The sequence below is a fragment of the Stegostoma tigrinum genome, chromosome 42 (genome assembly GCF_030684315.1).
Source record: "Stegostoma tigrinum isolate sSteTig4 chromosome 42, sSteTig4.hap1, whole genome shotgun sequence".
Classification (NCBI taxonomy): Eukaryota; Metazoa; Chordata; class Chondrichthyes; order Orectolobiformes; family Stegostomatidae; genus Stegostoma; species Stegostoma tigrinum.
Genome location: NC_081395.1, coordinates 13,414,044 through 13,439,974, shown reverse-complemented (window position 1 = coordinate 13,439,974; position 25,931 = coordinate 13,414,044). Strand labels below are relative to the sequence as shown.

General features: G+C 44.9%; 1 protein-coding gene across 17 annotated transcripts in view; it reads left to right on the top strand.

Annotated features, from left to right (window-relative positions):
- Positions 1 to 25,931, top strand: part of LOC125449241 (pyruvate carboxylase, mitochondrial-like) — a 765,853-nt gene that overhangs the window by 243,337 nt on the left and 496,585 nt on the right. For all 17 annotated transcript variants that reach the window (XM_059641558.1, XM_059641556.1, XM_059641559.1 and 14 more), the window contains one exon: positions 24,803 to 24,965. In XM_059641558.1, the coding sequence (XP_059497541.1) occupies positions 24,803 to 24,965 (163 nt within the window). The remainder of the gene's footprint in view (positions 1 to 24,802; positions 24,966 to 25,931) is intronic.

Here is a 25,931-nt window from a genome sequence, read left to right as displayed (position 1 = left end):
GAGAGATCGGACAGACTGGGGTGTTTTACTTGGAGCAGAAGAGGCTGAGTGGGGACATGTTTGAGATGTATAAAATTATGAAGAGGATGGATAGGATGGACAGGGAGAAATGTTTCTCCTTGCTGGAGGGGTCAGGGACCAGGGAGCATAAAGTTAAGGTAAGAGGTCAGGAGGTTTTAGAGGGAATAGAGTCGTAGAGCTTGGAAACAGATCCTTAGGTCCATGCTGACCATGTCCCCAGACTAAACTAGTCCCACCTGCCTGCACTATGGCCATATCCCTCCAAATCTTCTGTAAATGTCTTTTAAACGTTGTAGCTGTACCCACATCCACCACATTCTCTGGCAATTAATTCCACATGCAAATCACTCTGCTTAAAAAATTGCCCCTCATGACTTTGTAAAATCTTTCTCCCCTCAGCTTAAAACTATGTCCCCTAGTCTTAAATCCCACATCCTAGGGGAAAGACCCTTGTCATTTACCTTATCTATGCCCCTCAAGTTTTTATAAACCTCAATAAGGTCATACCTCAAACTCCTTCACTCCAGCCTTTCCCAATCTAGTTTTATATCTCATACCCTCCATTCCCAGCAACATCCTGGTAAATCTTTCCTGAACCTCTCCAGCTTAATAATTTCCTTCCTCTCGCAGGGTGACCAGAACTGCAGACAGTACTCCTGCAGAAGAGGCCTCACCAATGCGCTGCACAAACTGACTGCTCTGTCTCTGTATCAATCCTTTCTGTCCCTATCAGTCTGTCTTTCTCTGTCCTTCTGTTTTCTCTTCCTCTTTTTCTCTCACACACAGTCTTCTTCAACTTACTGCAGTTGTCTTTTTTTATGTTATTTCTTACCGTTATCATTCCACTCCATTTCTTTTGACTGTCTTTTTTTCCTTTTATTATTTCTATTTCTTAATTCTTGCTTATTCTCGCCATTTCCTCTTCCCCCTCCCTCTCCCGTTTTGCCTGTTCTCTTTCTTCAGTTAGTGATGTTCCAGCTGATTTGACTCATCTGTCGCCTGCCTCTTTAGATCTGAGTCAGTGCTATTTTATATCAAGCCAGCTGACAAGAAAATGTTACAGGGTTACATTTAGAGAAAACACACTAATTATAAGGTTTACAAGGTTTGCAGTGCTTGGAATTGTGATCTTGAAGAGTGGTATTCTGGGATTTTATCAATATTTTGAGAGCAAATTCTGGGATTTGTTCAGTTTTCTCCCTAAACCGTGAAGCAGTTGTTTTTCTAAGTAATGTTTCTCCACCCATGCACATGGGAAAGGTGTCCTGGGTTTGGAAATGGGAGAATGGGTTATCTAAGACTACAAAGAGATCTTGATCAATTGGGTCAATGGGTTGAGAAGTGGCAGGTGGAGTTTATTTAGACAAATATGAGGTGTCGCATTTTGGTAAGGCAAACCAGGGCAGGATTTGCACAGTTAATGGTAGTGCCCTGGGGAATGATGTTGAACAGAGGGACCTAGGGATGCAGATGCGGAGTTCCTTGAAAGTGGAGTTGCAGATAGACAGGGTGGTGAAGAAGGCGTTTAGCACACTAGCCTTCATTGGTCAGACCATTGAGTGTAAGAGTTGGGACATCATTTGTGGCTGTACAGGATGTTGGTGAGGCCACTTTGGAATACTGTGTTCAGTTCTACTCTCGTGGCTATTGGAAGGATACTGTTAAACTTCAAGGGCTGCAGAAAATATGTACAAGGATGTTGCCGAGACAGGAGGGATTGTGTTATAGAGAGCGGCTGGATAGGCAGGGACTTTATTTTTCCCCTGGACCAGTGACCTTTTAGAGGTTATAAAATTATGAAGGGCCCTGGAGTTCATTGGGAGGTTGAGGGGGTGGGGGGTGGGGTGTGGGGTCCTGGAATTGAACAATGCTCGAGGGAGGGTGGTTTCATGATTTGAAGCATGTGGATGTACTGAGTGAGCAGCCTTGCCCTTAAAATTTACAATCCAAGGTGCATTGTGTGTGCCCCTGGGATTTTGTCTGCCTTGGTTCTTCTGGAAGCACAGTTGGCACGTGGAGGTGTCGGAGAGAGAGGAATGGAATATCCATGAGCCTGCCAACATTGGGTGAAAGGGACACTGACGTCTCACTGTGTCATCTGCATTGTACAGGGCGGTGGTGGTGTAAATGTGGTAAATTGCCTGGCAGATGAAGCTTAGTGTGGAGCGACACCGTCACTCAGTACTTATTGCTACCGCCTCTCAGCACCAGGTACCCAAGTGCAGTTCCAGCCTCCGATGACTGTCTGTGTGCTGTCTGCTCTGTGAGCTGTCTGCTCTGTGTGCTGTCTGCTCTGCGTGCTGTCTGCTCTGCGTGCTGTCTGCTCTGCGTGCTGTCTGCTCTGCGTGCTGTCTGCTCTGCGTGCTGTCTGCTCTGCGTGCTGTCTGCTCTGCGTGCTGTCTGCTCTGCGTGCTGTCTGCTCTGCGTGCTGTCTGCTCTGCGTGCTGTCTGCTCTGCGTGCTGTCTGCTCTGCGAGCTGTCTGCTCTGCGAGCTGTCTGCTCTGCGTGCTGTCTGCTCTGCGTGCTGTCTGCTCTGCGAGCTGTCTGCTCTGCGTGCTGTCTGCTCTGCGTGCTGTCTGCTCTGCGTGCTGTCTGCTCTGCGTGCTGTCTGCTCTGCGTGCTGTCTGCTCTGCGAGCTGTCTGCTCTGCGTGCTGTCTGCTCTGCGTGCTGTCTGCTCTGCGTGCTGTCTGCTCTGCGTGCTGTCTGCTCTGCGTGCTGTCTGCTCTGCGAGCTGTCTGCTCTGCGTGCTGTCTGCTCTGCGTGCTGTCTGCTCTGCGAGCTGTCTGCTCTGCGTGCTGTCTGCACATTCTGCTTTGTCTGCATAGGTTCCGTCCGGGTTCTCCACTTTCCTCCCACAATCCAAAGATGTAGATATTATGTGGATTAGCCATGGTAAATGCAGAGTTACAGGAATAGGGTCTGAGTGGGATGATCTTCAGAGGATCTGCGTGGACTTGATGGGCTGAATGGCCTGCTTCCACACTGTAGGGATTCTATGAGGGGTTATCCATGTTGGGAGCAAAAGCAGGAAGGCAGATTATTGTCTGAATGGCGATTAGATTGGAAAAGGGGAAGGTGCAGTGAGACCTGGGTGTTCTTGGACATCAGCTGCTGAAAGTAAGCTTTGAAGGTGCCGCAAGCGGTGAATAACGTAAATAGTATGTTGGCTCTCATTGGGCAAGGATTCAAGTACAGGAGCAGGGATGTCTTGCTGCAGTTGTACAGGGCCTTGGTGAGACCACAGCTGGAGTATTGTGTGCAGTTTGGGTCTTGTTATCTGAAGAAGGATGTTCTGGTGATGGAGGGAGTGCAGCAAAGGTTTACCAGATGGATTCCAGGGATGGCAGGACTGACATATGAAGAGAGACTGGATCGGTTAGGACTGTATTCACTGGAGTTTAAAGAATGAGGGCGGGGATCTCCTAGAAACTTAAAAACGTCTACCTGGATTGGACAGGGCACATACAGGAAGGATTTTCCCGAAGATCTGGGGAATCCAGAACCAGGGGGTCACAACCTAAGGATTACGGGATAGGCCATTTAGAGCTGAGATGAGGAGAAATGTCTTCAACCAGACAGTGGGGAGCATGTGAGATTCTCTGCCACAGAAGGTGGTTGAGGCCAAAGCATTGAATGTTTTCAAGGAGGAGTTAGGTATGTTTCTTGGGGCTGAAGGGATCAAAAGGTGAAGGGGAGAAAACAGGAACAAGGGACTGAGTTGGATGATCATATTGAATAACAGAGAAAGCCTGAAGTGCTGAATGGGCTATTCCTGCCCCTACTTTCTGTGTTCATAGAATCCCTACAGCGTAGAAAGGGGCCATTCAGCCCATTGAGTCTGCTGTTTCAATGTAATGTTAACCAGCATCGACTCAGAACATAGAAGCTAAGTTAAGCTAATGTTTGGGGTTTGAATCAAATGCATTCAATAAAAACAATCTGGGATTTTAAAAAAAGGCTAGTCTAATGGTGACTGTGTAATCACTGGCATAAAGACCAATCTAATTTATTATTGTTCTTAAAGGAAATCTGATCTGGCCTCCGCGTGACTCCAGGTCCACAGTAACGTAGTTGACTGTTAATTAGAGATAGGCGATAAAAGCTGGCTCAGCCAGGGATCCTTATGAACCAAAGACAGGAGGGACAAAAAACACTTAAGGAGAACTTGCCAGAGACAGCTCATTAAGTGTTATTTGATTGAAAGAAAAAGTAATACTGTTAAATTAGATAAATAATTACCTTGGTTGCATATTTAACTATGCTGATATTAATTATGCATTAAGGGCTGAAGGATCCATTCTCTGTAAGTAAACACTTTGCAGTTATAATAAGCAAATTAGATGAATAAAATCATAGACTACATGTTGAACAAATTACTTAACAAAGGGTTTGAATAGCAAAGTTCTGGCAATTTTGCACAGTGGGTGGAGCGGGACTTCGAGATTCTAGTTCTGGAAATATTGTTTACTGTATATTAAAAATAAACCTGAAGCGCTGTTTGGATCGAAGCCTATTTTTTAAAAAAATACTCAGCCGTCAGACAGTGGGATTTGCAGGCAAAAGAAGCTGACTTTTCTAATATTGCCTAAACTCAGGGAAATTTAGAGATCTTTATAGATGCTTGGAATCAAGATATGGAGGGATAGCAGCCAACCAGGGTCTAGCAAGGTGCTTATAGGTCTATGAAGGAAGACAGAGTCTTTTCAAGAGGGGATAGATATAGTTTTTAAGACTTAAGGGATCAAAAGGGATGGAGAGAAAGCAGGGAACGTGATATTGAGGCAGAAGATCAGCCATTGAATGGTGCAGCAGACAAGAAGCCAAATGGCTGACTCCTGCTGCTGTTTTCCGCATTTCTAAACCAGTCGTTCAGACTGACACAAGCAAAAGTTTCAATGAGACAAAATGTTTCTGATGTTTCCAAAATAAAATTCCATGTGAAATGCTGGAAGTAGTCAGTGGATCAAGCCGTGCCAAGAGAGAGCGAGAGGAGATTGGGATTTAGGATTGAGGCCCCCCGCCCCGGGACCAAATTCTGTCACGGCTGGAGCAGAGGTGCATTCCGCAGTCAGATGATGGCCTTTGGGATTTGCAGGAATGCACTGCGACCAAAGGCAGCTCTGTGACAGACGAGCCGAGCGGAGGCTTGGCCGAGTGAACGCTTACCTTGGCGACATCCCAGACTGCACTGTGGTCAATCTGACATGGAGTCCTGATTGGAGCCCTGTCATTGTTGGCATGCAGTAACTGGCGGGGAGGCAGCCAGTTTGCGCACAGGAAGCTCCCATTGAAGAAGGGGCGGGAAAATGTCCAGATAAACTGCTCGTTGACAGAGCTACCCAGTTGTTCCCAGCTCCCCAGCTCTTTCTACAAAGCCTTGCATTTTTCTACCATCAAGTGTTTATCTAATTCCCTTTTATAGTGCTATGGTTCAATGTCCTTCCACCACCTTGTCAGATAGGATGTTACAAATCCTAATAGCCCTCTGTTTAGAGATTTTATTCCCCTCATCTCCCCCTTTGCCTCTAATCAATGTCCTCCTATTATGAACCTCTCCTGCCAATGGAAAAAAAGTCTGTCTTTACTTCCCAAAACCCTTCAAGATGTTTGAATGCACCTTTTAGACCCACCCCTCGATCTTCCATTGTTTCAGGGACACTGCAGCACCTTCTCCAGTTGCTTCACACAATGGAAGTCCTTCTTTCCTTGTACCATTCTCATGGATCTCACCTGCACTCTCTTGAAGACCTTGGTATTCTTGTGAAAGTGTAACACTCAAAAATGGCCACAGTTCTCAAATTGGGGCCCTTTCCTTTTTCTCTTTTGTGTCACTGGGCAAGATTGGAAAGTATTGCCCATCCCTAATTGCCCCTTGAACTGGATTGGCTTTTTTAACCATTTCAGAAGGCAGTTCGGAGCCAACCCTGTTGCTATGTATCCAGAGTCACATCCCTGTCTCTCTCTTTCTCTTTTTCTCTCTTTTTCTTTCTCCCTCCCTACCTCCTGCTTTTGACATTGAGTTCACCCTCATTGATGTATACATTCCTCTCATATAATCATAGAGTATAAGAGAAGAATAGGCCCTTCTGTTTCACCATTAAACGTGATCATGGCAGATATCCCAACTCAGTCCACGGTTCCTGCTTTATCCCCTGTACCCTTTGATCCCTTTTAGCTGTAAAAACTATATGCACCTCCTTCTTGAAATCATGGAGTGTTTTTTCTTCAAATGCTTTCTGTGGTACAGAATTCCACAGACTCACCACTTTCTGGGAGAAGAAATTCCTCCTCATCTGAGTCCTAAATGGCCTGTCTCATATCCTTAAACTGGTTCTGGACTCCACAAGTCATGAGGAATGTCCTTCTGTGTTCAACCTGTATAGAATTTTATAGGTTTCTCTGAGATCACCATTCCCCCCCCCCCCCCCCCCACCCCCAACACAACCTCTGAGCTCATTCTTCTGAAATCCAGCAAATTTCATGGGAGGCACGGTGGGCTCGTTGGTTAGCACTGCTGCCTCACAGCGGCAGTGTGCTGGGTTTGATTCCACTGTCAGGCGACTGTGTGGAGTTTGGACATTCTCCCCGTGTCTGCATGGGTTTCCTCTGGACGTTCTGGTTTCCTCCCACGGTCCAAGGATGTGCAGGTTAGGGTGGATTGGCCATAGAAAATGCAGGGCTAGGGTAGGGGGACATGGGTTGGAGTGGGATGCTCTTTGGAGTGTCGGTTTGGACTTGACTGGCCTGATAATGATAATCCTCACCAATTCAACCTCTCATTTTTACAACAGTTCTCATTCCCTGTGCAGGAGATTCTTAGTTACCTGTCCCCTAGATTCCCCAATTTGCTGTGTCAGAAACTTGGCACACCATAAATATTGGAATTTAAACATGCACACACAAACCTGTAAATAATGGCAGCTGCATTAGCTGCCTTAACACAGCTAGCTACGTCCTGCGTGCTGCATACCAATGAATTCAGCAAAGCCTGACCTAACGTCACTCACTGACTCAGAACATCTCGTTTTAAGGGATGGGCAATAAATGCTGGACGTTCATGTCCCATGAGTGAATTTAAACTAAAATAGAGCAAAACCTTGGGCAAAGGTAATGATCGCTGCACTCTTTGCTTTTTCTTCCCTATCAGGATTAATATAGTTTTAACAGAATCTTCTTGTATTACAATTTAGTTATTCTTGTAGATGAGAATGAAATGATTGCTGTTTTAATACATGAATAATTATTACAGACATTTCTGTTGTTAACAGATAAAGTGCACCCTGAGTGAGGTGAATAAGACTGCAGGACTATTCTCATTTCTCCAATATCCAGAACTTCAAAAAAAAATTCTATTAACATTATCATTGCAGTCATAACATTATTGGATACAGTGTTTGAATTTCAGTCGGAAAGATGTTTACAGTTATCACACAAATCCATCCATTCTTCCAAGACCTCGAGAGGTTTAACAGTAATTGGAATTTGCTTTATTATCAGACCATTGCAACAGCCTTTTAGTTTCTGGGCTGCTTGGATTGCTGAGCAAAAGAGGAAAAAAAAGATGCGTCCTTAACTCTTCTCTGCAGGCTCCACACTGAGGGGGAATGGGGCGTATGTAAGAATATTGGAGTTTGAAGCATAAGGAGGTGCTTTGTCCCTTCAGGCCTTCTCTGACATTCATTGAGATCATGGTTAATCTGGCTGTGGTGACTGCTCTACTTCCCGGTCTGCCCCATCCCCGTGACCGTCCAAAACAAAATATCTATCTAGTTCACTGAAGTCCCTTTAGGGAAGGAAACCTGTTGCCCTTACCCAGTCTAGGCCTACACATGACTCTAGAGCAGCGTGGTTGATTCTTAGTTGGCTCGTTAGGCCATTTCAGAATGCAGTTGGGCATACAGGGATGGGTGACCAGTGCTGGCCTTGCCCAGGCTCTATCTTTCTTTTCCTCTCTTTTAATCTTTTTCTCTCTATATATATTTGTTGCCCAACACTAATGGGGTGCTCATATGGCAATTTTGGACGGCACTATATAGTCAACCATGTTGCTTAGGGCCTGGAGGCCAGACTGGGCTAAGATGGCAGATATACGCTCCCTGAAGACACAGAGATGAGACGAAATTTTTCTCCCTGAGGGTCATGAGTCCCTGGAACTGCCTTCCTTTATCAATGGTAGGAGCAGAGTCCTTGACTATTTTTAAGGCTGAGGTGGATGGATTCTTGTTAAGAAAGAGGGTGAACTGTTATCGGGGTAGTCAGGGCATGTGAATTGGAGGTCACAGCTGAGTCAGCCATGATCTTGTTGAATGATGCAGCAGACTCATGGGCCTGAATGGCTACTCCTCCTGTTTGCTCCAATTGCCTACCTCGCTAACCTTTCAAATGCGTCTTAACCGCAACCCACCCTTACTGAGGTGAAGCACACATAGGGTAGACACAACATAAATGTTTCCATTTACTGGTGGGAGAATCTAAGACTTGACTAGTGAATCCCAGTGGTGACTTCAGGAGAAGTATGTTTGCCCAAAGGTTGGTAAGAATGTGCGAGATGGTTGAGGCGAATCGTGTAGACGCAGCTAACTGGAAGATAGATTGACATATGATGGGCTCGTGAGCAGAGAAAGGAGCAGCAGCTGGGCAGAACGGTTGAGGTGGAGCTTAAGTGGGGCACAAACTCTTCTCTGGACTAGTTGATCTGGTCCTGGGTGGTAAATCGGATGTTAATTTGACACGAGTTGGCTTGTTGTTTTTGCTTAGAGAGTACAATTCTGAGAGATCCAACACATAGTGAGGAGGAGGGAAGTGGAAATGGGACTGAGTGGTTATAGCCGAGGAGCTTGCGTTGTGTCAGGTAGCCTTTCTCAACGGTGAAGGAGAGCAAATAGAGACGTGTGGGCAGAGATAATGGAAACTGCAGATGCTGGAGAATCGGAGAAAGCAAAGTGTGGAGCTGGATGAACACAGCAGGCCAAGCAGCATCAGAGGAGCTGAAAACCTAAGATGTTGCCTGGCCTGCTGTGTTCAACCAGCTCCACATTTTGTTTTCTCAGAGACGTGTTGGCGCAGTGTTAAATCACTGGGCTGGTAATTCAGCCTAACCTCCTGTTGGAACTTACCATGGAGGAATTTACATTCAGTTAAAATCTGGTGTCGATAGGTGATCTCAGTGATGGTGACTACCATTGGCCTCTATTAAATACTCATTCTGGTTTGCCACTGGAAATATGCCAGGCCTGTAACCCACGCCAACACAGTTAACTTCCAGCCCAGTTCATCCCCTCCCCCCACTGCACCACACAACCAGCCCAGCTCTTCCCCCCCACCCACTGCATCCCAAAACCAGTCCAACCTGTCTCTGCCTCCCTAACCGGTTCTTCCTCTCATCCATCCCTTCCTCCCACCCCAAGCCACACCCCCAGCTACCTACTAACCTCATCCCACCTCCTTGACCTGTCCGTCTTCCCTGGACTGACCTATCCCCTCCCTACCTCCCCACCTACACCCTCTCCACCTATCTTCTTTACTCTCCATCTTCGGTCCGCCTCCCCCTCTCTCCCTATTTATTCCAGTTCCCTCCCCCCATCCCCCTCTCTGATGAAGGGTCTAGGCCCGAAACGTCAGCTTTTGTGCTCCTGAGATGCTGCTTGGCCTGCTGTGTTCATCCAGCCTCACATTTTATTATCTTGGAATCTCCAGCATCTGCAGTTCCCATTATCTCTCACAGTTAACTTCCCATCACCTTTGGAAAGGGCCATGTGAGGTTCACGGTTGGTGGACAAACGGTGCTTGTGCCCACATTCCTTGAAGGAGTCAATATTTAACAAGAAAAAGAGAGGGGAAATGGCGATAAACTTAGACGGCAGATAGAAACGGCTAAGAGGCCAGGTGGAGCAAGTGAACCACGATGTAAATGGAGACGTACTAGAGAAAAGGCATCAGCCGTCAAATTATTTGTGCGTCAACTTGTCAAAAAGGGAGAATAACTTGACCTGAATGACGAGTTTTCTACCTGTTTCAGTGCAGCTGTTGATGGCTCAGCAAGCGAAGGTTTGAATAAATGAGGAAGCTAGGCTTCAATGCAGTAATAAAAAGAGAGACTATCTTTCAACATCAATATTAGCCTTTACTATGATGTGAATTGTTAATTTAGCTTCTGTGATTTATTTCCCCATCTCAGTGCATGTTTATTTGAAGGCCGTTGTTCCTCCAGCATTTTGAGTACTTTTTAAAAAATGTGACAGGATGATTTATATTAGCTCAGATGACATGCAGAAAAACGCCAACCTTTTACTGTCTTCAAAGCAATAGTGTCAGTTTGGGATTGTGTTCCCAGGAAATTTCTGTCTCCCTGAGCTGGGCCCTGGATTCCCAGTGGCAAATGCTGAATGATTGGGAGGGATCAGGATTGGTATGGGATGTGGTGGGAATGCATCATCAGTTGAGAAGTGAGCGAGATTGGGAGAAGCCGGAGGTAGTTACTATGGGTAAAACAGTGCCAGTGTGGATCACCAGCTGTTCACAGGGACTTTTGCCAGCTCTCTGGGATAATGTAAATCATTTATGTGGAATACCACAAGGAATGTTGAAGGTATAGGAACCGTTAGCAGACTTCCTCCAATGACAAGGGAAGCAAGTGTTTAAGGACAGAACAGTGGCTTGGTGGTGCGACTCACTGTGCCAGAGTGCTGGGTTTGATTCCAGCCCTGGGGCGACTGTCTGTGTTGGAATTTGTACGTTCTGCCTGTATTTGTGCGGGTTTCATCTGGATGCTCCAGTTTCCCCCCCATAGTCCAGTGATGTGCAGGTTAGGTGAATTGGCTATGTGAAATTTCCCATAGTGTGCAATGATGTGTGAGCTGGGTGGATTAGCCATGGGAAATGTAGGGTTGTGGGGTCTGGGTGGGATGTACTTTGAAGGGTCAGTACAGACCCGATGGGCTAAACATCCTCTGTTTTGCACTATAGGGATTCTAGGATTCTAATTATGAGGAAGTTGTTGATATATGTCAAGTAAGAACCAGGCAGAGTACTATTTACTTGAGAGATGGGAGAATCAATCACTGTTAACATCCTGGTGGTCGCCTTACTTTTGGTCAAAAACTGAACTGGATCAGCCATATAAATGATATGGCTACAAGATCATGCGAGAGGCTAGGAATACTGCAGCGATTAACTCACCTCCTGGCTCCTCAGAGCCTGTCCACCATCGACAAGCCATGAGTCAGGAGTGTGACTGTTCATTTGCCCTGGATGCGTGTAGCTCTAACAGTGTTCAAGAGGTTTGACACTGTCCAGAACAAAGCAGCCCTCTTGGATGGCATCACGTCCACTCCATCCACGCCATCCACCACTGACTGTGAGCAGCAGCAGTATGCACTAAGGCACCTCAGCAAGCACCTTTTGCCAGTATCTCTTCTGATCATCTAGAAGGTACAGAGCAGGAGATACACGGAAACACTAAAAGATAATCCCCTTCCCCCATCCCAAGCCACTAACCATTCTGACTTGAAAATAAATCGCTTTGTTTTTACTGTCCCTGGGTGTCCCTCTCTAACAGCACTGTGGGTGTTCCTACTGTGCATGGGCTGCAGTGATTTGGGAAGGTGGCTCACTGCCACAACCTCCAGGGCAATTAGGGATGGACAATAAATACTGGGTGTAGCCATCAATGCCCACATTCCATAAATGAACTTTAAGAAAAACAGAGGAAAACAAGACTGGCAAGGAGAGAATAGAAGAACTGAATAGCTATCAATATAAAGAGGAGGAGGATTTATTTCTCTTAGAAGATCGTATGTTTGGTACTTGGAGAACGGTGAAAGTGGGATTATTGATTACTCAAAGATGCGGGTAGATAAATTCTTGAGTAATGTGGGAGTCAGTGAGCCTACTCCTGCTCCTAGTTCTTATGTCCTTATGTTATTGGTGGTGTGGGTAAAGTCACAGAGAGGCAGAGTCATACAGCACGGAAACAGGCCCTTTAACCTAACTCGTCCATGATGACCAGGTTTCCTCAACTGAACTAGTTCCATTTGCCTGTGTTTGGCCAGTATCCCTCTAAACCTATCCTTGTACCTGTCCGAATGTCTTTTAAATGTATCCGGAATGTCTTTTAAATGTATCCGCTTCTGCCACTTCTTCAGCTCATCCATATGTAAATGACCCTCTGCATGAAAACATTACCCCTCAGGTCCCTTTTAAATCTTTCCCCTCTCACCTTAAACCTCTGCCCTCCAGTTTTGAAGTCCCCTACTTTCGGGAAAAGACCTTGGCTATTCGCCTTATTTGTAGTCCCCATGATTTTGTAAACCTTTGTAAGTTCAGCCTCTTAGTCTCTGGGGAAAAAAGTCGGAGCCAATACAGTCTCTTCCTGTACTTCAAACATTCCAGGCTCAGTAACGTTCTTGTAAATCTTATTTGCACCCTTCCCAGTTTAATAACATCCTTACTACGGCAATGTGACCAGAATTGTGTATAGTACTCTGAATATGGCCTTACTACTGGGTCGTACCGCTCTAACATGCCACCCCAACTCCTGTACTCACTGCACTGACCGATGAAAGCAAGCATGCCGTATGCCTTCTTCACCACCCTGTCTACGTGTGACGCCACTTTCAATGAACTGTGTACCTGCACTCCCCCCATCTGTCCAACAACACCAGTGAGGAATGTGGAGTTGAAACCACAGTCAGATCCCCCAAGATCTTATTGAATAGAGGAGCAGGAAAGACTGCAAATAGCCTGCTCCTGATCCATTTGTCAGTACGTAGGGGGCTGGTGTGTAGTCTGAACCAGTCAGACTGAACAACCTACTGTTGTACAGGACGTGGGATAGTTTAAAGAGATCACAACAGTAAAAATAAAGTGATAACAGTGTGAAGCTGGATGAACACAAGAGGGCCAAGCAGCATCTCAGGAGCACAAAAGCTGACTTTTCGGGCCTACACCCTTCATCAGAGAGCAAAACTAAAGTATTTTGATTAAAACTTAGCAGGCGCAGACGTCTTTAATTGTTTCTGAGCACTGTGAAGAGCAAAAATAGTTACATTTCTGGACGTGCTCACCATGTGTCTGCTGCTGCTGTCAGGCAGTTGGCTTGTTCAAGTATTGTGTTATTCGGTGACTTTATTTGAAGTGAATAGATGATTATTTGAAGGTGTTAGACAGTTTTGCAAATGGTTGCCTTCTTCTGCAGAGCTGGGCAAATGACTACCTCATGTCACCTGTGATTCTTTCATTTGAATGTCGCCGAGTGCTATGGTGCATTCCGTCTTGCCCTCATCAGGACAAATGCAAGAATGCCAAATTTGGAAGAGGAACAACAGTTTAGACCACAGGGAAATAGGATGGTGATCACATTTCCTTCTGTTTTGTGCAACCTGAGAGTTTGGGGAGCAGGTGATTCTGTGTCACTTTCTCTGCAGCAACACCTTGGCCAATCAGAGTTACCTTGCTGACCAATCCCAAGGAACGGGGTTGGTGGGGTGGGGGGTGGGGGATGATTGTTGATGGAGTGGTGGTTGGCCAAGGTACAGTGAGGGCAGGGAGTGGCTTTTGGCTTCTGAGGTGGAGAGGAAATGGGCCATTGCAGGTTGTACTCGATGAAACACATTTATGTAGCGCCTCATACCTCCTCAGGAGAGCACTTCACAACCAGCAAGGCACTGAGCCACTTGTGTAAGGAAAGACATGTTGGGACATGTTGGGACCAGTTGGCATGATGGGCCATTGTACAAAGACTGCATTTGACCAGGAAGGCTTAAATATAGGATGCAGGGCCTAACACGTGCACGTCCTGTTCTCAGGGATATGGAGGTGATTCTTTGATGGGTACACAAGACTTCATTGAATGCCAGAATGCTCAATATTTGCAAGAGAGAGTTGGGTGTCATTCTTGGCAGCTAAAGGTTTCGCAGGGCATGGGGGAGACAGCGTGAAACTGGTTACTTGAGCTGGATAATTAGCCGCAATCGCAATGAATGGCAGGGTGGACACAGTGGGCTGAATGGCCTACTCCTGCTCATGTTTTCTCTGCTTCTATTTCATAAGAAACTCTCCGCACTGCTCCCCCCACACCCCGCACCCCGACAATATGCATGCAGTGTCAGTCAAACAAATGATGAGCCTGTCTTGCCACAATGTGGAAACTTACTGCAGTACTTTGTGTTCCATTTAGCTTTCTCTTTTCTCTCTTTTTGAGCTTAACTGTGGGAATCAGTGTCCTTGCATTCTGTGGCTGTGCAATTTTAGCTTTCCGGAGCAAAATGGGATTCATATAATCGAGGTCATCCTTTATATGGCTGAATTGAATGCTTTTACTGTTCAGTCGAGTATTCTTCTTTTGATGGAATGCACCACAGATGAAAACATTTCCATTGATTGTGAATAGAGCAAATCAGCTTTGGTAAATCCAAATGCTAGGTAATGCAGTTTTGGAGGTTTTGTGCAGACTCTGTTACTGCATAGATTTTTGTTATTTAATGATTTTCCACTTGCTGCAATTTTTTTTCAGTCCTTCAGATATATCTCTCACCTCAGGCCTTGAAATAACCGAGACTCAAAGGACTGGCATACTCTGTGTTCTTGAGTATTTGTCAGTGCAGTGCTAAACATTTGCCATGAGGTGTACAGCCTGGGTACAAGGATAAAAGTCCATTCCCAACCTCCTTTAGGGTTTGGGACAGAAGAAAGAAGCAGAAAGCCTCTCAAAGCCTGTCCAAACCTGATTTATGGCCCTTACCATACTCACCCTTAACTACCTCCTTACCCCAGGGGGCAACAAAAAGATACAGGCATTGAGTCATAGAGATTTACCCATTGAGTCTGTGCTGGCCAAAAGCAATCACTTTATTATTTTTATCCCATTTTCCAGCACTTCCACGGGAGATACAATGGCCTCACAGCACCAGGGACCTGGATTCGATTCCATAGTCTGTGTGGAGTTTGCACGTTCTCCCCGTGTCTGCGTGAGTTTCCTCTGGGTGCTCCAGTTTCCTTCCACAGTCTAAGGATGTGCAGGACAGGTGGATTGGCTGTGCTAAATGGCACATCGTGTCCATGGACGTGCAGGCCAGTTGGATTAGCCATGGGAAGTGCAGGGCTACAGGTTTAGGCTAGGGGTGTGGATCCAGGTGGGGTTCTGTTCAGAGAGTTGGTGTGGACTTGATGGGCCGAATGACCTGCTTACACACTATAGGGATTTTATAATTGTATGTTACCACAGTCAAGTGCTGTAAACTCGACCCCCCCCCCCCCCCCCCCCGCCACCAACCAACTCCGTTTGCCTCACCCATGTCTTTAAGGAAAGGAAAGCTGCCCATGCGGTCTGGCCTACATTTGACTCCAGGCCCCACAGCAATGTGGTTCACTTAACTGGCCTCAAAGTGACAACTGCTTGCCCTGACCAACGCCCAGTGAGTTTCCCTATTCTTACCGTGCTTTGCTTAAGGAGCTTTCTCCTGAATTCCTGACTTCTTTGATCTGGAGCTGTGCTACAATAGTCTTATCTAAATTTTGACTCATGAATGTGATGTCAGATTGATAGATAGAAGTGTTCACGAGTTGAGGACAACCAGCGACACTTCACTGTTCCTTTTACATAAATGTATTTCTGGCTTTCCTGCCCTCAAGCAAACGATTAACATAACTGGGCACAATCCAACATTGTCCTAATGTTGGTGACCCAGTTAAATTGAGTTCAGTTGCTGCTTGCTCATCAGGCTGCTGGATTCTATTTCCCTGTGCCATCAAAGAGAAAGCATTTAAGAAACACTTCTTAATGTATTGTTATTATATCCCTTATAACAGACTTTTAAATTTTTTCAGCAAGAGTCAAGCTAACTGCCCTATAATTGCCCATTTTTGTCTACCTCCCTTTTTAAAAAAGTGAATGAACAGATGAATGATTTTATTGTCATGTGTATTTTACAGTGAAAAGATTCCACTGTCGCCATGACTTCTGCACCGTTTTACACAGTTTAAGGATAATTTTAGAAAAGATATAACTTAAAGAGACTCCATACTCCTTCCGGACCGCTGTTGTTACATTTTTCCAGTCCTCTGGGACTTCCACAATCCAGCATTCCTGGAAGATCACAACCAGTGCAATTACTATTATTGTAACAACTTACTTTAATGTCCTAGGCTGCAACCTATTGGTCTTTAAGCCCATTGATATCCTGTGAAGAGAAATTCATAAAGTCCTACAGCATGGAGACAGGCCATTTAGCCCAAACTGGTCCATGTCGACCAAAACGTCCATGCATGCAAACTCCATTTCCCTGTACTTAGCCCACATCATTCTAAATCTTTCTTATCCATGTATTAAAATGGCTTTTAAACTTTGTTAATGTATCTGCCTCAACCACTTCCACTGGCAGCTCATGCCATATGCGTACCACCCTCTGTATATAAAAGCTGCCCCTTAGGTTCCCATGTATTCTTTCCCCTCTTACCTTAAACTGATGCCCTCTAGTCCTTGATTCCCCAACCCTGGGAAAAAAGCTAAGGGCATTCATCCTATCTATGCCTCTCATGATCGTATACATTCTGTAAGATGTCCCTTCAGTCTCCTATTCTAGAAGGAAAAAAACCCTAACTTGTCCAACCTCTCCCTATAATCTGTCCCTTGAGCCCTGGCAACATCCTTGTAAATTTCTGCTGGACTCCTTCCAGTTTAATAACATCCTTCCTATAGAAAGGTGACCAACCACAACACTCTCCAAGTGTGACCTCCCAAACTTCCTGTCCAACTACAACATATCTTCCCAACTGCTGTACTCAGTGCCCTGACTGATGAAGGCCGGTGTGCCAAAATCCTTCTTCACTTCCCCGTCTACCTGGGACTCCACTTTCAGAGAATCGTGCAACTGAACTCCAAGGTCCCTCTGTTCTACCACACTCCTTAAGGCCCTAGCGTTCACCATGAAGCTCCTACTTTGACTTGACTTTCCAAAATGTACGTTAAACTCCATTTGCTATTTCTCAGCCCATTTCCCCAGCTGATCCCCTTGCTGCAATGTCTGGTAATCTTTCTCACTGTCCATGATCCAATTATTTTAGCGTCATCCACAGACTCACTAATCATGCCTTGTATATTCTTGTCCAAATCATTGATATAGATAACAAACAGCAATGGGCCCAGCATCGGGCCCTAAGGCACGTCACTAATAACACACCTCCAGTCCGACAAGCATCCTTCCACTATTACTCTATGCTTCCTACTATCAACCCAATTGTGTATCCAATCTGCCAGTTCTCCCTGGCTTTCGTGCAACCTAACCTTCCAGAGCAGCCTACCATGCTACTTATCAAAGGCCTTACTGAAATCCGTATAGACTACATCTACTACCCTTCCCTCATCAACCTTCCTGGTCACTTCATCAAAGAACTCTTAACAGATTTGTGAGGCATGATCTCCCATGCATGAGGCCAAGTTGACTACTCCTAATCAAGTCCTGTCTTTCCAAATGCATGTATATCCTATCCCTCAGAATCTTCTCAAGTAACTTACCTACCACACATGGTAGGCTTACTGGTCCATAATTCCTAGGCTTTTCTTTGCAGCCCTTGAATAAAGGCATAACATTTGCTACCCTCCAGGCTTCCAGGACCTTACCAGTAGCTAACGATGATGCAAATATATCAGCTAGGACCCCAGCAATTTCTTCTCTAACCTCCTGCTGTGTTCTTGGATATTTCTGTTGAGGACTACTGGATTTAACTACCTTCATACATTCTAATATTTCTAACACCACCTCTACTGTGATATGGACGTACCTTAAGATATTGCCACTAACTTCCCCAAGTTCCCAAGATGCCTTGACTGTCTCCAAGGTAAACATAGGAGAGAAACATTCATTGAGGTCGTCACCCATCTCCTCTGGTTCCACTCATACATGTCCACTTTGGTCCTTGAGGTGTCCTATTCTCTCTAGTTATTCTTTTTCCTTTAATATACTTAAAAGAATCTCTTTGCTTTCACCCTAGTCTTCTCAACCAAAGCTATATCGTGCTCCCATTCACCCTCCTGATGGTGCAAAATGTTTGTTCAAATCCTGTGCCATTTCCAGGATCATCATTATTATGTCTCCAGGCTCATTCTCTAAGATACTGATGTTGACCTTGGCTTCTGACTTTCTTTAATATGCTTAAAGAAGCTCTTGATGTCCATCTTGATATTACTTGGATGTTTTCCCTCAAACTTTATTTTCTCTGTCTTCAATTTTTGGATCATCTTTTGTTGGTTTTAAAGCTTTCCCAATTCTCTGACTTACCATAAATCTTCGCCACATTGTGTGCTTTTCTTTCAATTCTAGGCATCTAGGCATCTTTTTGGAATGAACTGAATATATTTACTGGAATGTATCTTTGCTGTAAGCTGTGAACTATTTTGTCTGGTTTTGCTGCTAAACTCCACTACCCCTGCCCTAGTCCCTTTGTAATTACTCTTATTTATTCCAAGCATAGTTGCTCCCAACCCAAGAACATCCATGCTGGATCTTGTATTGGCTATTGAGCCTGGCCAGGTGGCTGACCTTTCATTGGGAGAGCATTTTGTAAGCAGTGATCACAACTCCTTAAGTTTTAAGATTATTGTGAACAAGGATAAGTCAGGACCTTGTAAAAAGATACTAAATTGGGTAAGAGCAAATTATATCAATATTAGGCAGGAGCTAAGAAGTATTATTTGGGACGATCTGTTATCAGGCAAGCCCACATTTGAGATGTGGGAATTGTTTAAAGACCTGCTGATGAGAGTTCAAGACCTGCAACTTCCAGCAGGGAGGAAGGACAAGGATGACAACATAAGGGACCTTTGCATAACGAGGGAGGTTGTGAATTTAGTCCAAAGGTAAAAAGAAACATATGTAAGGTTTAGGAAGCTAAAATTGGACAGGACCTGTGAGGAAGTACTCAAGCAGGGGATTAGGAGAGCAAGAAGGGACCATGAAATGACCTTGGCATGTAGAGTTAAAGAGAATCCAAATGCATTCTATAGATACATTAAAAACAAGAGGATAACTAGGGAGAAGGTAAGACCACTCAAGGATAAAGGAGCGAACATGTACTTGGAGGCAGAGGGTGTGGGTGAGGTTCTGAATGAGTGCTTTGCATGGGTATTCATCCAGGAGAAGGGCATGGAGGACAGTGAGATTAGTGTGGAGCATGCTAATATGCTAAGGCATTTTGAGAACAAGAAAGAAGTTTTGGATCTCTCAAAGAGTATTAGGGTGGATAAGTCCCCAGGGCACAATGGTATTTACTCCAGGTTTTTGAGAAATGCAAGAGAAGAGATTGTTGGGGCCTTGACCAATATCTTTATATCATTGTTAGCCACTGGTGAGGTTCTGGAGAACTGGTGAGTAGCAAATATTATCCTTCTTTTCAAGAAAGGAAATAGGAATAATGCAGGAAACTGTAGATCAGTGAGTCGCACATCGGTGGTTAGGAAGATATTGCAGAGAATTTTAAAGGATAGGATTTAAGCACATTTGGAAAAGCGTGGCCTAATTTGGGACAGTCAGCATGGCTTTGTGCAGGGCAGGTATGTCTAACTAACTTGATTGAATTTTTCGAGGAGGTGACGGAAGTGATTGATGAGGGTGGAGGCTGTTGTTTACATGGATTTTAGTAAGGCTTATGACAAGGTCCCTCATGGTAGGCTCATCCAAAAGTTTGAAATGCATGGGATCCTTGGTGACTTGGCCGCGTGGATTCAGAATTGGCTTGCCCATAGAAGGCAGAGGATAGTGATGGAAGAGTATTTTTCACCTGGAGGTCCGCGATTAGTGATGTTCTGCAGGGATCTGTACTGGAGTCTCTGCTGTTTCTGATATATATAAATGACTTAAATGAAAATGTTGATGGGTGGGTTAGTAAGTTTACAGACAATACAGAGATCAGTGGAGTTGTGGATGGTGTAGAAGGTTGTGAAGGGATACACCTGGATATAGATCAGTTGCAGACATGGGTGGAGAAATGACAGATGGAGTTTAATCTAGGTAAGTGTGAGGTGCTGCTCTTAGGGTGATAAAATGTTAAGGAAAAATACACAGTTAATGGCTTAGCTCCCTGAAAGTGGCCATGCAAGTAGGTAGGGTGGAGAAGAAGGCATATGGCATGCTGGCCTTTATTGGCTGGGGAATTGAGTACAAGAGTTAGGATGTTATGTTGCAATTTGAAAGATTTTGGTGAGGCCACACTTAGAGTATTGCATTTAATTCTGGTCACCACATTTCAGGAAAAATGTGCGGGCTTTGGAGACGGCGCAGAAGAGGTTTACCCGGACGCTGCCTGGATTAGGGGTTATGAGCTATAAGGAGAGGTTAGAAAAACTCAAGTGGTTTTCTCTGGAGCAGTGGAGGCTAAGGGAAGACTCAATAGAAGTCTATAAAATTATGAGATGCATACGTAAGGTTGATGGTCTGAATCTTTTCTCTCAGAGTTGTAATGTGTAATAGTAGGGGGCATGCATTTAAAGTGAGGGGGGAAATTCAAAGGAGAATTGAGGGGCAGGTTTTTTTGCACAGAGGATGGTAGGAGCTTGGAATGCACTGTCAGGTGTCGTGGTGGAGGCAGATAGGATAAGGGCATTCATCTTTTAGATAAGCACATGAATAGGCAAGGAATGGAAGGATATGGACCAAGGACATGTAGAAGGGATTAGTTTAATTTGGCATCATGTTCCTGTGCAGTACAGTTCTGTGTATGTTCTGTGTTCTCTGAAATTGAATGCTGAGTTATATAAGTAATTATCTCTGTTTCCTAAGGGATCTGTTACTCCCACCTCATTTATTCAACCTGCCTCATTGCACACCATTAGATCGGAACCAGGCTGATCTCTGGTTGGATCAAAAATATTTTGGTTTTGGAAACTGTCCTGGCAACAGTACAGCGGGTACCCAATTTACAAAGGAGTGTAGTTTTCAAATCCAACATATGATTATTTCCTCTACCTACAGATGGCTACTTTATAGTGCCCTACATTATGTTCTGACCTGCGTACAAGAACAGAACTTGTTGGCAGCCTGGGGAACCGCTGATATACGACTCTCTGCCAACTCGACTGTTTCAGTCTGCAAGATTTTACTTTGGCCCCCGAGCATGTGATGACACAAAAATAATTCTCATTACAATGCTGATTACCTTTTGGTTTAATTATACCTCCCTGAACTTTTCATGAAAATTAAGTCATTTCGGAGGAATGGCTATAATTATTCATATAAATGGATCTGCAAAACAGGTATTTATCTCCAACTTGATTGTGCAATGCATGCAAGCTGTTCAACTAATCCACACACACACGCTCAAAAAAAACACAATGTGCAAAGTTCTTCATTAAACCATTACAGATTAAATTCTGTGTTTGGCAGTAGAATCTTTTCTTAGGAGGGAGGTTGCAAAATGTATTATTAGTAGTATGGATTGGCTAAATAGGGAGGAATTGTGACCACTTACAACTAAGCAGAGGGATGCAAATTTAAAGGGCAAGGAGGCAGCAACAGAGGGGAGATTCAGAGGGTTCAGGAAAGATTTATAAGGATGTTGTGGGGGTGGGAGAGTTTGAGCTATCGGGAAGGCTGAATAGGCTGGGACTATTTTCCCTGGAACATTGGAGGCTGAGGGGTGATACAGGTCATTGAGAGCATGAATAGCCAAGATCCTTTTCTGAGGGTAGGGGAGTCCAAAACTAAAGGGCATAGGTTTAAGGTGAGAAGGGAAAGATTTAAAAGGGACCTGAGGGGCAACTTTTTCATGCAGAGGGTGGTATGTGAGTGGAATGACAGAGGAAGTAGTGGAGGCTGGAACAATTACAGCATTTACAAGGCATCGGAATGGGTACATGAATAGGAAGGGTTTAGAAGAACATGGCCCAAATGTTGGCAAATGGGACTGGATTAATTTATATTTGGTTGGCATGGACGAGTTGGACTGAAGTTTCTGTTTCAATGCTGTACATCTTTATTACTCTATTAGTTCTTTCTGAAACTTAACACAGTGATCTGTTGCAATCTGGAATACAGTGCCTACAACAACAATGGAAGCCAATTCAGTGCAACTTTCGCAAGGGTTTTGATTAAAAAATTTAAAACAGTGAGGGAGAAAATGGTTGGCCAAATTTGATAAGGATCGGGAGAGTGGATAGTTTGAATTAGGTCATTCTCTCAAGCAGCCAGAACTGCCATGATGGAGTGAGCGGCCTCCTCTTCTCTTCCTGTGGAAGGATACAGGGGTTTATGAACACTGAGGTGGTGGGATTGTCATGTGAAGGGATATTGAAAGGACCAGGTCTTCATTGAATAGATTTTAGAAAAACGAGAGGTAATGTCATTGAAACAGATGAAATATTTGCAGCACTTGCCAAGGTAGGTGCAGGACAGATAGTTCACCCTTCCTGGAGATGGGTGAAGTATCTAGAACGCAGAGAGACAGTCTCAGAGTAAGAGGTTGAAATAACTGCACAGAAGCCGGTATCTCATCGCCAAGTCACCCTTTACTTGTGCACAGTACACTGGTGGTGACCAGCCAGCTCAGAGACAGTCCCCTCAACTGAGGGGATTCTAAATCTCCAGTTTATGTCTGTCAGCCAGGGCTTTCCTGATTGGCCCAGGTTAGCACCCCCCAATCAAGGATCTCACAGTTAACAAGATCCACCTGGCTCCAATCACTGCATCCCTTCCCCACTAAGTCCGGGGACGTAGGCTTGGTCTTTCTCTTGTAGCCATTCCTGCGATAGTTTTGCCCCAGGTCCTCTGACTCAGACTCTGACATGGACAGTGTGTAGCAGACCATAGCCCATCTCTTGTATGTGGAGTGTCTCAGCAGAATTTCCTCCTCTTCTCTTGGCTGTAATGGTATCGAGACTGCATCCATCTCAGCTTCTGATGTTTCTTCGACACTAAACAGAGGGGGATAGCCTCTGGCTTCTGACAGGCCTTCTGGCTATCCTGAGGGGCCAGGTCTGTTTTGCCCCGCTTGCAAGGTAACAGCTTTCAGGTGATCCAGGACTGCATCATCTACCTGAACTTTGTAGGTCATGGGACCTGACCTCCGGTCAACCTCACCACATACCCATACACAGCCATTCCCAAAGTTTCCGGCACCAAAATTAATCCCCTGCATTAAATTTGTCTCACTCGCTTAGGGGAGACAAGTGGCCAGCATTGGTGTTCCTGCTACCGTTTCACACCCCCCCCCCCTCCCACGGTCTGGAAAGATGTTCTGCAGTGAGTAAGGAAATATGGAGAAACATTTTGCATTGGAAGGAGGATCAGCAACCAGGCGGAGAGATAAGGATTCATTCTTTTAAAGAAGCAGCCAGTTGTGATCTGAAATTTGCATCTGTGAAGGGCATGGACACAAATCTAGAACAAAAATTGGATAAATGAAGCGAAACTGTTAAGTGCTATGGTGCAAGAGTGAGGGAGTGCCTCTAATTGAACAACTCTTCCAAAGAACTAGCACTGATGTAGTGGGCTGATTAGCCTCATTCTAGGCTGCCTGATTCTGTGATTCCAAATAGCCTTTAAACTTGACTGTTTAAAATAAATCTAGGAGTTTAGTAAATATTTTATAGAAGTTCTATTGTAGCAGTGTTCATGAACTGTGTGAGTAATTCAGGTTTGCCATTTAGCTTGGCTGAATCTTCTGAAGTCCCTTGGCATTTCTCAAATTTTAGCAGCGTTCTGAATAGAGATTGTTGTGTTGTGCAATGCTGGAGAATTATTATGCTCCATCTCTACCTGCTGTTTACTCCTCCCCCCCCTCCCCTACCCATCTTCTCCATAAATACCAACTTCCATTGCGACCATCAGTCCTTTCACCCAACCAGTCCATGCTGTCCATTTTCTTAAACAAAACTAACCTGTGCCTGGCCCATACCCCTTCAAATCTTCCCTGCTTGACCAAATGTCTTTTAAACGTTGTAGCTGGAAGTTCATTGCACATACTAACCATTCTCTGTGTAAAAAAAGTTGCTCCTCATGTCCTTTTTTGAATGTTTCTCTTCTTACCTTAAAAATATGTCCCCAGGTCTTGAAATCCCCTACTCTAGGGAAGAGACACCTGCCAGTCACCCCTCATGATTTAAAAGACTCTACAAGGTCACCCCTCAACCCTCCACGCTCCAGCGAAAATAGTCCCAGCTTGTCTATCCTCTGCTTTTAGGTCAAACCTTGTTCTGAAGAAGGGTCACTGGACCCGAAAAGTTAACTCTGTTTTCTCCCCACAGATGCTGCCTGACCTCTGAGTTTTGGCAACAATTTCTGCTTTTGCCTTTGTATTGCTAGTCTAGTGACATTATCACCGCATCTCCAACTCACCTGAAATTGTTCATTGCAAATCACCCACTGTTTTTGCTGATTTGATGCTTCTGACTGTCAAGCAGACAGTCTTCTTTCCGTTTCTGATGTTTTTTGAATTAAAACCATTTACAGAAAACTTGTCAAAAAAACAAAAATCACACCCTTAAATTGACCTGAGTTGCTTCCAGCCTGTATCTTCATTGTTTCTGTGTTTCAGTTCCCAGAAACTCCAGGAGATCCCGGGGAAACTGATGACCTGACTAAACTATGAACAGATGTTGGAGTGTCAGAAACCGGCTTGTAGCCTTGGGGTCAATGAAAGTGTTGGCCACAAAACCAATGGTGGAGCAGGTCGAAATGCAGAGCCTGCTGCTTCAGTGCTCCTTGGTTTTGGGGAGGTGCCCTGCTCTCCACTGTACCGTTTCCACTGGCTGACTGTCTCTTCCTCTTTCTCTTCCCCCGTCCGCGTCTGCAGTGTTGACCTTGTACATGCCCAGATACACGTGACCGAGGGGAAGAGTTTACCCGATCTCGGCCTCAAGCAGGAAAACATCCGCATCAATGGCAGCGCCATACAATGTCGAGTTACAACGGAAGATCCAGCACGTGGCTTCCAACCAGACACCGGTCGTATTGAGGTAACGGGCACTCTGTGCCAATATGTTCAGCTGTTTACCGTATGCTTATTCGGTGAAGCTTTTTGTCATCCTGTGTCAGTGCTTTGCTTTGTCTATGCCAAGCATGGGTGTGGAATCTTCCCTGGTACCGCCGCAGCACTCCAGGGGCAACCGTGTTATTCCATCCGGACTTGCGGACACTTGATAGTCAAGCCTGCAAATTCTGTGATTGGGCCTGAATTTTTTTCCCCTGCTGGCCTCTTTCCCACCCCATCCCTGTTTTAATCCCTCCCATTGGAGTTCTGGAATTCCCACCCAGAATCCTCTCCGCACCTTCCCTCCTCCTTTTGAGATGCTCCTTAAATACAGAGTGTGCTCCCAGTGCAGGCGATCCTGGGTCCTGCCATTGGAAATGAACTGCTGTAATCCATTTGCACAAGCTCAGACGCAGTCATCTCACTCACATGCACGCACCCACACACGGAAATTGAGAAGCAAATACGTAAGGAGATCTCAGATATATCTGTAGGAATAATAGGGCTCTAATGGTAGAGGATTTTAATTTTCCAAACATATTGGGGCTGCCATAGTGTTAAGTACTTGAACAGAGGCAAATAAGTGTACAAGAAAATTTTCTTATTGGATGTGTGGATGTACCTATTAGAAGAGGAGCAAAACTTGATCTTCTGTTGGGAAATAAGGCAGGGCAAATGACTGAGGGTTCACTGGGGGAAAACTTAGGGCCAAGTGATTATAATTCTATTAGCTTTACTCGAACATCGAACATAGAACACTACAGCGCAGTACAGGCCCTTCAGCCCTCGATGTTGCGCCAACCTGTGAAACCAAACTGAAGCCCATCTAACCTACACTATTCCATTATCATCCATATTATGGAAAAAAGATAGACCTGATCTTAAAGTTCCAAATTGGAATATGGCCATTTTTTATGGTAATAGGCAGGAGGTTTCAAAGAGTTACTTGGGG